General features: G+C 46.8%; 1 protein-coding gene across 2 annotated transcripts in view; it reads right to left on the bottom strand.

Annotated features, from left to right (window-relative positions):
- The window catches only part of AMOTL1 (angiomotin like 1), a 68,144-nt gene extending 56,675 nt beyond the window's left edge, over positions 1 to 11,469 (bottom strand). Inside the window, exons 1-3 of one of the 2 annotated variants that reach the window (XM_085216349.1) lie at positions 11,308 to 11,469; positions 5,171 to 5,306; positions 3,949 to 3,999 (exon numbers count right to left, since the gene is read on the bottom strand). In XM_085216349.1, coding sequence (XP_085072475.1) covers positions 3,949 to 3,999; positions 5,171 to 5,255 — 136 coding nt within the window. In that variant the 5' untranslated portion in view covers positions 5,256 to 5,306; positions 11,308 to 11,469. The remainder of the gene's footprint in view (positions 1 to 3,948; positions 4,000 to 5,170; positions 5,307 to 11,307) is intronic. The other variant, XM_085216351.1, reaches the window with a different exon arrangement.
- Between the last annotated feature and the right edge of the window lie 656 nt (positions 11,470 to 12,125).

Genomic DNA, 12,125 nt, shown 5'->3' on the forward strand with positions numbered 1-12,125 from the left:
CACAGGCTGCCCAGAGAGGTGGTGCAGTCATCATCCCTGGAGGTATTCAAGAATTGCGGAGATGTGGCCTGAGAGCTGTGGTTAGTGGGCATGGTGGGGATGGGTTGGGGTTGGACTAAGTGAACTTAGTGGTCTTTTCCAACCATAATGATTCCATGATTCTAAGTTGTAGTTTACCCAGTGTCTCCTTTCATGGAAGCTGCGCTGTCCCTTGGTCACCACTGGCTCCCTTGTTTGTTTAGGACTGAAGAATCATAGAATGGATTGAGTTGGAAGGGACCTTCAAAGGCCATCATGTTCCAAATCTCTCTATACCACCTACCAGCTCAGGCTGCCCAGGGCCATCCAACCTGGCCTTGGGCACCTCCAGGGATAGGGCAGAACAGCTCTGTGGACAGCTGTGCCAGGGCCACACTGCCCTCATGGGCAATAATTTCTTCCTTATACCTTGTCTAAATCTCCACTCTATCAGTATAAAGCTGTTACCCCTTATCTGATCACTACATGCCCTCCGTGAGTTTTCTCCAGGAAGCCCAGAAATACACTCACTGCTCGAGGTATGGGTGAGCCATGCCCTGGTCAAACAGCAGCAACACTTGAAGGGGTTTCCAAAAGTTGGGCACAGTAAGCAGAGCTCCAGCCTTTAAGAGGCAAAAAAAAAAAAAAAAAAAAAAAAACATTAGGAAGGGATTTTCCAGCCATTGTTAATTCCATTCTTGGAAACACTGAAACAATCAAAGCCTTTGCAAATGTGCAGAAAAGGAGGATATGGGTAACAGCCAGCGCAGATTCAGCAAGAACAGAGCTGGTCAGACTAAATCAATCTTCTGTGATGAGGTGATAAATCTTGTAGATGAAGGGTGAACTGCAGATGTCCTATACGTTGGCATACATGTAAGGCTTTTTATATTGTGTCATGTGGTATTACAAGCAAGTGGGAGAGAGAGGGAGAAGAAAGTGAGTACGTAGCTGCATGGCTGCTCAAAACCCTTCTCAGAGCTGAGTTACTAATGCCACATGGTTGCACAAAAACCTCTCCTAAATCTGGTGCTGCTCAGCATTTCCAGGAATGACTCAGAGCCCAAGCAGAGCTTTTTATGTTTGCAGTGGACACCAGGCTGGGATGAACTGCCAGCATGCTGGACACAGCGCTGGAGCTTGAGGCAGGCTTGCCAAGGAAGAAAAAAAAATGGGAGTTGGTGATCTGCGGTTAAGAATGCATACAAAGGTGCCAACTGAAGCAGCAGCTCTGTGTCACCTCAGATCCTATGCACGAGCCAGGATTGTGCTCCTGAGAGAAGGGCAGACCTTGCAGAGAGGGGATGGTACTGCAGCCCTCTGCCCTCTAATGGCAGCTGGAGGGCTTATCTAATTTGGGATAGATGAAGAGCATGGAGAAACATGAAAGAGGAGGGAAAAGCACTGCAAGGCTGGAAAAGACATCCTGTGAGACAAGGGATTGGGGTTATTTAATCCAGCAGACAGCTGTGTTAAAGTCAGAACTTTCAAGTACAAAAGACGCAGTGAAACATGAAGAGAAAGTGAACAAACCTTTTACGCCTGCTTTTGGCAGCACAATGCGTAACTGGCTGAAATTACAGATTTAATTAGATACCAAGAAAACCTTTCCAGCCCTTGGAGCAGTGCGACTCTGGAGCTGATTCTGTGTGAAAGCCACTGGGACTCCTGAACACGGGCTGGTTCACCAAGCAAGGTGGTGGATTTGTCTGTGAGACTTGCCTTCAGGCAGCAAGGATCCTCAGCAGTTTTCAGAGTAATGAAGCTGTGTTACGATACTACGGTTTTGTCTTAGGGTGTTACTATTAGTAAAGCACCAGAACAGGTTGCCGGGAAAGGAGGTGGATGCCTCATCCCTGAGACACCCAAGGTCAGGCTGGACGGGGCTCTGAGCACCTGATCCAGCTGTGGGTGTCCCTGTTCACTGCACGGGGTTGGACTAAATGATCTTTAAAAGTCCCACCCAACTCAAACGATTCTATGATTCTCATAGCCTAGATGGCCTATTTGACCAGAGAAGAGCACCAAGATGGTGTTCTCAGGCTTACAGAATCCCTTCAGCACAGCACAGGGTACATCTGAGCTGCAGCCAAGATGGTCTTCACCCCTCTGACATGTGTTGGTTCTCACCACCTCTCGCCTGGCACTGGCACCATGCAGCTGTGCATGACTAAGGTCAGGAGCAGATCCAGCTGCAAGTCCACCCACTAAGACGGAGACAAGGAGAGGTTCAGTTTTCCATTACTCATTTTGCTATCTCACATGCTTTGTCTACCTCAGATGGAGTCTTGTGCTGCATTTGGAAGGCAGAGTGGAAATGTAAGGTGATGCGAGCACTGGTTTCACTAATCTTTTCCAGGCTGAGGGATGTCTGTGCAGATGGAAGTGGTGTCCAAGGAGCTTTTGGGGGTGGGGCTGTGTGGAGGCCATGGGAGATGTCACCAGCACAGCCAACTACCCACACTGGCTGGCTCAGACTATTCCCCCATTAGCACAAGGAAGATGCCAGGACCCAGGTTGTCCCATGTTCCATCCCTCATCCCTACCTTATCCAGAGTCCTACTCCTTGCCTAAGTGTCACCAAGAAGCCAGAAATAAACCTTGTTTTGCACATCTAGAACATGTGCTACTCAACTAAAACCAACCAAATGTTGTTGTCTTTGTCACTGCGTTTGCCAAAACCTGGAAGAAATGGGCACATGTCCCTGAAAGAAAGTACTAGCCAAGGAGAGATGATGAGCTGCAGAAGATCAAGAAGAAAAAGAGCGGTGGAAGCTGTGTCACAGAAGATGTGTTTTAAAGTAACTTCATTTGTTTTAAATCAGCTGAGCAGTGAATGAGGCAGCCAAGGGGAGACTGCTGGCTTTATTCCCATCCCCTGTTAGACACTCATGTGGCCAAGTGCATTAAAGTAGTCTCTATCCTGACACCAAGTGGAGAAGGCTCACAAGAACTTCTTTAAAATGCAATTGTATGTATAAAGCTGCCAGTGAGGACTGCTGCTGACCCAGTCACCCCTTCTAGAGCCAGCAAGGCATCATGCAGTTCATGGGCATTCTGGTATTTTTCAAGATTCTGGCTCTTAGCAGCAGTGATTTCCGTCAATGCACATGACAACAATCACCATTCTGGACTCCTGGACTTTTACCTTCCTATCTCATGTGCCTCATGCAGTGAGCAGCCCAGCACATGCACACTGAGCTTCCTTACTGGAGCCAAGATGGATTTCAAGAGCAGAGGGGAAACCATCTCCTGTGAACTGAAGAGAAGGGAATCCTTCCCAGGGGAGGAGTGCTGGTGCTCTGCCAGTAGTGATGGGCACCATGCTGGGCAGTCCCACAGCTGTCACAGATCTGATCCCAGCATCTTCCCAGCTGTCCTCACCTGAGAATTTCCGTGTGCTACATCCATAACTTTCCTGCATGGTCTCAGGAGAAACTGGTGCCTTGATGTCCCCCTGTCCACCTCACAGCTCATCTCCTTGCCTCACCTCTAATTCATTCAGAGATACCTACTGATGTTAGGCTTGCTTTCCACACCTCTACTTCTGGCTCTCAGGGTTAAAAAAAAAACCTTCACTCTGTTGCAAGGTGTCAGAGAGTTACAAATTGCCAGCCAGAGCTTGGGTTTTCAGCCCAGATCTCGGAAGTGCCCCCAAGCACTGCACTGGGCAAATGGCAACTCCTCTACCGGGAAGAAATTCTGCACACATTTCATACAGAAAGATGCTGAGCACCTCTAACATTGAGCAGTCCTTCCCTCTGATGGATGGCGTTCAAAAGCAACATGGAAAAATGAGCTGGTAATGATGCATTTCAGCAGTGGAAAGCATTTGGCATCTGCCCTGAGTTTCAACTGAGTCATCTCCTAATTGCGCTACTGAGCACAGAAGAAAAAAGAGAGATGAAAAAGTATTGCATGTGGACTTACCCAGCTGATCCTGAGTAAACAGGGCTGGTGCACCTTCGGAAAGCTCATTGTCTGAGGGGAGAAGAAGAAATGCTTGGAAAAGTCAGCTCAGGAGGTAGGTGCAGGTGCCAGGAGAAGAAACTTGCTTTAGGCTCACCCTGTGAGTGCCTTTGCTCTGTCATTGCAAGTTGCTGAGACCCAACAGGATCCAGCCCTAAGCAGCTGGCTCAGACCCCCAGGATCCCCTCCATCACCCTACGGCCCTGTGGCACTGCAGGCAGGGGCTGTGAGCTGCTTGGGTTGCACACCTAGTACAGGCAGGGCTGGGAGATGGCTCTTCTGGAGATGGTGGGGATTTCTTTATTTTCCAGAATTGCATTCAATACCCAAATGCTGCTAAATTCCAGAAACTCAGTGCAATTTTCCAAAATAATAACATTTACAGAGGAGTGCTTAGCTGGGAGATTGCACCCAGGGCTGCTGCGCTCATAATGGATGCATTTCTTTGTCTAACTCAGCTGTGATGCAAAAGGAGGTGATGCTGGGGCTGGCCCAGGGGACCCCAAGCCTCTGGCAATGGGACGTGGAGAAACACACATGGCTTCTGCCCAACGTTTGAATGAGGATTGGAAAGCAAATATCAGCTGCTGTCTGGAAATAAGGCAGAGAAGAACTGATGCAGAAGGTCAGTCTGTTGGCTATTTCCCATTGCCCCAAGAACATTTGGGGAAATTTTTAGAGAGCTTCTGGTGTCGTGGTGTGAAAGCTTAGGTTGGCCAGCAGCCCTTGTTCCTGCTGTCACTGCTAAGCTGGTGTGTCACTGACAGTCTGTCCTGAGCAGTCCCACACAAATCTTGGTGATTGAAGAGAGAAGGGGATATTTTACCAGCTCTCCTCCTGGCTCCTCCCTGCCCACAATCATGCACAGTTAGGGGGTGGTGACACCTAGCACAAGTGGCGTATCAGCTCCCCAAAGTGTAAATTCTAATTTTCTTTTTTTTTTTTTAATTTTTAGCAGATCATTTCAAAGAATAAAGACAAGCAGCGGATTGAACCCCTGCATCAATCTGCCAGCCTCTGCAATTTGGATCAGACCTTTCCCACCTTTACACTGAGCATTCTCAAGCTGGTAGTAGCCTCATGTAGTCCCTAGGACCACCTCAAGCACAGGGAAGGGCAGCAGAACATATGAAGGCTCCAAGCATCACCACTGGACAGATTAAGATCCACAGTGATGTCCTACCTCCTTTCACACCGACAAAGGGATGGATCCCGCCATGAGACAACCAGTTGGCTTCATCCAGCTCCCAGTTTTCACCAAGGTCCATCTCTGATCAGCAGCATCAAAGCTCTGCTTGCGATGCCTCCTGCAACTCTCTCTGGGGAATAACCAAAAAAAAATGCACTAAATGTCTATCCTATTTCATACCACTTCCTGCTTTTCTCAGCAGAGGAAAATGTCTTGTCAATATTTCAGGAAGAAAGGAAAACAAAAAAATCTCACAACTCAAGAGGGAGTGTTGGAGCAAGGAGTATCTGCTTCTGTCAAGCCATAACCTATCACAATGACAAGCACGTTGACTGCGTCAAAAGGCTACTGATCCCTTGACCTTCTCCAATTCCTGCTAATACTGAGAAATTCCTAATCCCTTGCAACATTTATAGAAATAGAAATTTATTTTTCAGGAGGATGGTGTACTGTGAGGGCATCAGTCATGGCAAGGAGTCATAGCACGGGGCTATAGTGGCTCTTATTTTCCCTCCCTGGCCTCTTGAACCTGTGCACCCCTGATGGGGAAGGTACACGGGGGCCATTTCATTCATCCACCTTTCCCTAAAGCGAGGTTATACAGATCTGGAAGGGAATCATACAGAACCACACAAAATTGCAGGGGTTGGAAGAGACCATAGGGAATCATCAACTCCTATCTCCTTGCTAAAGCAGGAACCCAACATGGTAACCCAGTGGAGCCCTTCCAGAAGCAACAACCACTGATTTATTGAGGAATCACACAACAGAAGGGATTTCATTACTATTTGTAAATATCTTAAGTGCAAGAGTCAAGTTGATGAGGGCGGACTCTTTTTGGTGGACAACAATAGAACAAAAGAGAAATGGGCAGAAACTAGAACACAGGAAGTTCCATACAAACATAGGGAAAAACTTCTTTACTGTGAGTGACAGAGCACTGGAACAGGCTGCCCAGAGAGGCTCTGGAATGTCCTTCACTGGACATATTCAAGACCTGTCTGAATGCCTACCTGTGCAACCTACTATAGAGAACTTTTTTTAGCAGAGAGTTGGACTCAATGATCTCCAGAGGTCCCTTCCAAACCCAATGATTCTGTGATTCTGTGAATTGTGTTGGGATGCAAAAATAAGTCACTATTGAGCTTTTTTTCCATCTTCAGGAAGGTGAAGAAGAGATGACCACAGAGACTTTCCTTAATGTTGTCCAAGGTAAACCCAGACCCCAAACAGGGGTTGATGGGGCATCAACAGCTTCTTTGGACATCCTGTTCAGGTGCTTTATCACCCTCAGTGAGACCTCTCCAGGATAAACAAGCCCAGCTCCCTCAGCTATTCTTCATAAAAGAGATGCTCCCACTTTCTTATCACCTTTGCGACTTTCTTCTGGACTCACTCTTACAGCTCCACATCCTTTCTGTAGTGACAACCCCAGACTTGGACACAGATAGGGCCTCACGAGTGCAGAGCAGAGGGAGGACAACCACCTCCCTTGCCCTGCTGGTCACGCATTGATACAGCCCAGGACATGGCTTAATACAGCTGATAAAGAGATGGATGGGCTCTCTCCTCATGGCCAAGATTTCCCCCCAAATCTCCTGTGCATGGGTAACTCCCAGCCACATCACAGGGCTTTTTGTTAAGGCTGTAGCCCCAGGTAGACTCGATGCCCCAGTGAGGCAGGTGGGTTCCATTGGGGTGAATCATGGCCGTGCTGGTGCTGCCCTGGTTGGACAGACGTGTGAGAGGTCACTTTTCCAGGCCTCTTGCTTAACTAGCACCTTCATTAAGCAGAATTAAATCCTTGTGCGTATGTGTTTGCTGAACAGCACCTAGAACAGGTCTCTGCTGCATGCGGTGTGACTGGGTTTTTTGATGTTGCAATTTCACCTGAAGCACAATTACAAGGTGCAGAAACTCTCAGCGAGTTGAATACACAATTAGTTTTAGCTGAAAGAGAAGAGAAAGCATCCTGAGAGAATCAGCAAGGCTCCATTTTGACATTTTAAAAATGAAACATATTTTGTTGTTCTTTCAAATGACGTTTTCCACCTGAGAGTGACCCAGTTTACTTTTTCTTTTCTTTTTTCTTTCTTTTTTTTTTTTTTTAGATAGGAAAAACACTAAATAATCCCAACCAGAATGCCTCATGCAATGCCTATGAAAAGAAATAAGAAAATCCAAGAGAAGAAAGGAAACATTCTCCTTTAGGGGGTGACCCAAAACAAAAAATATTTTCTATTTTTCAGTTCAGCCACTGAAATGGAAAACCTATTATTTGCACAGCTCCACTACTGGAAGGCATCCCATAAAGGCGTACTGTTGGCAATGTATTCCTTCCACCTGCCAAGGGAGAGGTTGGTCTGCAAGTTCAGTAAAAGTATGAGAGGGAAAGAGCGGAAGGGAAATTTACCAACACAATGGAGGAGATTAAATGTCTTTTCCATATTCACTCATTGCTCTAACAGAAGATAGAAGCCACCTTACAGCCTCAGCCCTTTGCCTGCTGTCCCTCTCTGCTCAGTCATATAGACATGAAACCATGCAGGCACAAGCCCTGACCTCCCATCAAACAGAAAATTATTTGCAAATGTATAATTTCTAACTTAACTGATGCAGAAAGTCCATACTGTACAGGAGAAAGAAAAATACTTCGGCATGGGAGGAGGCATGGACCACAGAATCATAAAATCACAGAATCACCAAGGTTGGAAAGACCTCTAAGATCACCCGGTCCAGCCATCCACCTACCACCAGTATTTCCCTCTAAACCGTGTCCCTCAGTACAATGTCTAAGCGTTTCTTGAACACCTCCAGGGATGGTGACTCCACTACCTCCCTTGCAGCCTGTGCCAGTGCCTCACCACTCTCTCAGAGAAATATTTCCTAATGTCCATCCTGAATTTCCCCTGGTGCAACTTGAGGCCATTCCCTCTAGCCCAATTGCTGGTTACATGGGACCAGAGCCCACCAGCCACAAGGAGCATATGTGCAGAGGCCTTCTTAAAATGTAAATGTAAGAGGCATCACCACTCAGCCTAGTGCTTGGCAGGGCTGTGAATGATGCTCTGGCTCCTCAAAGAGCTCAAGCTTGTTACAGTCAATAGCCAGCACCTATTGCCTCCATCTTTTAAGAAGATAAAAAAAACAAATGTCGTATTTCCAGAGTGCTTTCACACGGATCCTGTGCTCAGACTCCATTTAGAGCAGGGGAGCTTGTTTTACGCACCCACAGCTTGCCACCAGCCCGCCAAAACCACAAGACAAGCAAAGACATGACATTCCTGCCGAGATACATGATATCTTGATACAATATAAAAAAAAATAGTGGAAGGAGGGGTAAGTTAAGACCCCATTCACTTCACAGCCTTCATTATACTTCAGCTGACACCCACACAGATCATGAACCACAGTTGCTTTTTTGATTGACCTATAAAGCTCTTCACAACTGCAGAATAAAATAGTGTCGTGCTGAATGACCATTTCAGCAATACTTTACAGCCCCTCTGATCTGTAGGAAGCTGGGAGGGGGCAAGCCTCATTCAGGCTCCTCATTGGGAATATTTCCAGTTTAAAACAATCTGCCGCACAGCATCTATGGGCACCCAGCAGCTGCATTGGGAATTACTTCTTTAGTACCATGAACTGCAGAATGCACATTACCAGAGCAGGAGGAAAATAAAAGTTAATGACTTGAGACTAACCCAGATAGACGAGAGATTGTAGAATCAAACTCTCTATGCTCTAGTACACAGGGCTTGATCTGGGGGACAAGAAGAAGCTGGCAGCTCTCACCCAAGCACTGCCCTCAAAAGCTGCTCCATCTTCATGGCTCACCAAAATGGGTAACTGCTGACCCCACATGAGATGTTGCATGAAGGATCTCCCATTTCTCCGAGTTTCTGTATCTCCTTGCTTACAGTTCAGCCCCAGAGCTGCTGAAAAAGCTCTATAGCTCTGTAGCTATCCACTCGATGGGAAAGACAGAACAGTGGCATTTTACAGAAGCCACAGTCTGCGGGTGGCTTGCATGGTCAAGCTGAACATTTCTGGTCCTTCTTTCTTGCACAAGGAATGAAGGAGGGCACAGTTCCATGAGAAGCTTGTGCCACCTCAGTGCATGGTTAGGGTTGGTGATCACCGTACATACGTTGTAGGTCTGAGCCCCCAGAGAGCTGCATACAAGGACTTGTAGTTTAGTGATATGTTTATTTATATTAAGAATCTTTTGTTTTAGTTTCAGAAGACCTCACGTGAGAAACATTCAGAGCAGGGTTCCACCTAGGGCAGTGATGCAGTGTGGGACACCTTGACCGAGGTACAGCACCAAGCCAAGCTGGTACTGCCTTATGAGATCATTTTGGAGGATGATAGAATCACAGAAAGATTGGAAGAGACATCTGGGTCCATCTGGTCCAAGCTCTGTTCAAACAGGGACACCCAGAGCAGGGTGCCCAGGGCCATGTCTAGGCAGGCTTTGGAAATCTTTAAGGAGACCCCACAGCCTCTGGGCAGCCTGTGCCAGTGCTTCATCACCTGCACAGCACAGAAGTGCTTTTGGCAGACAGAGGGAACCTCTTGTGCTCCAGTTTGTGCAAAAAACAGGGTTTGGGGAAGAGCTGCACAACAGCTGAGGTGGGATCTGCAGGGAAGATTAGCTCTGAGGAGAGCAGGGTTGAGTATCAGGCACCATTTTAGAACAGGAGAGGACATGAGGGGGTCTGGAACTAGATGACCTTTCGTTGATCTTCCAAGCCAAGCCATTCGATGATTTTATGAGAGAAATCTCTGTTTCTGTTCATGTTGCAAGCCCCATAGCAGAGGCTGAGCATTTCTAGTCTGTTTTTCAGCAAGAGAGAATATCAACCCTAGCCTGGCAATTTGAGGCACTTGGGATGGACATTGGCCATCTTGCTGTTCTGCTTCACTACCTCTCCCCTGAAGACTCCTTTAATTAGCTCAAAAGGTGACTAATGAGCTGTTTGTTAATGCCATCATTCAAAAAGCTCTATCTGTGGCTGGACTTAGAGTTTTTTTTAAAGAAGCGTGTTTCAGCCAACTGGCAGAGCATAATCACAAGTTAATTACATGATCTCATGGTAGTTATCTTGAGCTAATACATCATTAATCTGATCTTCCAACAGCTACAGGAGAAGCCCGGAGCCAAGAAGCACTTGTAGGCTCCCCAGTGCCTAGGACAGAAGCCTTTTTCATAAAGATTGAGGGTTGACATAGAGCAGATGTGTCAGGACAGGATCCTCTGCAAGTTGTGTCGCTCCCCTCGCCTCAACAAAAACATCCCATCCAGGAGCTGTGAAACAGATCATCTTCTCCAAAGGAAGCCTTTGCCGTAAGAGCTGTCACCTTGTCTCTTACCCAGTCTGGTATCAGAGAAGTTATTTTTCAGGCAGATGGTCTTGAGTTTCCCACACTGGTGGGGGCAGGAGCTAGAAGCTCCTCTACATTCCTTTAGGCATGTCGTAAGGATGAAAAACAAATTAATAACTACATGAGTTCACCAGTGTAGCCCAATCCTAGCTGGGGACACATATCTACATAGGTACTCAGGAACTAGAACAATAGCCTGAACAGCTTTAAGAATATTCTTAATGTCAGCCATGCCCTTAACCCAGGAGCCCCCAGGAACAGCCCCGAGGCACACACTGGGATGCCCAGGGCTGGTTGTGGTACTAAATGCCCTTGCCTGAGGTTTGGGTGGTTTAAGATCTGTAAGGTCCTCCAAGCTTCTGCAGTGAATAAAATTCCTCTTACTTCTCTGTTTTCTTCCAAATACAGCAAATTAAACTGTAACATAGCAATTCAGATGTTAAAGCACTTAAAGCAAAGATTGCATTCTGATCTCCCTGTGCTAAACGAAGACTACCAAAGACACCACACCTCATTTTTGCCAGTTATCTTCACAGGTGATTATCTGCCAGGTTATTTTACCCATAATAATCACTTATCTAGTTAAGAGATTATAATTTATCCATGCTGTTCACGTATCTTTTGGGAAGCACTGGACCTCCTTTACGGTTTTTTTTGCATTCCAAGTAGGAAACCTTCCAGCTCCAGCCTCATTTTGTACTCCATCTCTCAAAAAGCAGTTAAATAAAAATGGCAGATCTTACCTCACAAAATGTCTGTGATTTCTCCAGCAACAGAAAGTCTCTGCGTCTCTGTGCTGCAAGAGCAAAGCTTTCTTTCTCAGGGAGATATTTATCCCTCCTTCGGCTCCACAAAAACTATGCAGCCATTGCCTGGACTTGCTTTGGGTTTTGTAGGTAAGTCACGGGAATTCAGCTGCTCTTGTGTGTTCAAAGAGCTTCAAAATACTCTAACCCACCTACCGGCGTTACGGTTCCCGCAGGTATGTGAAGTATGCGTTTGTCTTCCTGAGTCATATAATTGTCTTTGGGAAAGTAAAGCCACGGAAGTGAAATGGAGGGGAAAAACAAGGGCTGGCCACTGGAATTCCTCGAAGGTCAGCAGTGACCCACTAAGATCACTTCCAACAGGTGACGGCAGTGTGGTGGAGACTTCACCAGTGCCTTTGTGCCAAGCATGAATCTAAGGGAGAAGCTGGGCTGTCTGCTTCCATTCCTACTTTCCCTATGCTGGCAGTGCCAGGGTGAAGCAGCGGCACCTCTTGAGCCCAATGCTCAGTGAATTGCACAGGTTACAGTACAGACTCTGGCCAGGGGGAAGGGAAGCAAGACGATTCGTGCATGAATGATGGTGCATGGAGACTGAGTCATCAGTGATATGAAGAAATGGTGTGATGCATCTGTGTCTGGGCTAGTTACATCTTGATAAGGGTGGTGGTGGACTTCCTGCATTTTCTGTTGAGTCAAAAGCACCTAGGGGAAGGTGGCACTAGCAAAGGGATTTGTACTACACTCAACTGCTACCTCAAATGGTCTCGGAAAGGGAATAGATACCATAAGAG

This window comes from Meleagris gallopavo, chromosome 1 (assembly GCF_905368555.1).
Source record: "Meleagris gallopavo chromosome 1, MGAL_WU_HG_1.1, whole genome shotgun sequence".
Taxonomy (NCBI): Eukaryota; Metazoa; Chordata; class Aves; order Galliformes; family Phasianidae; genus Meleagris; species Meleagris gallopavo.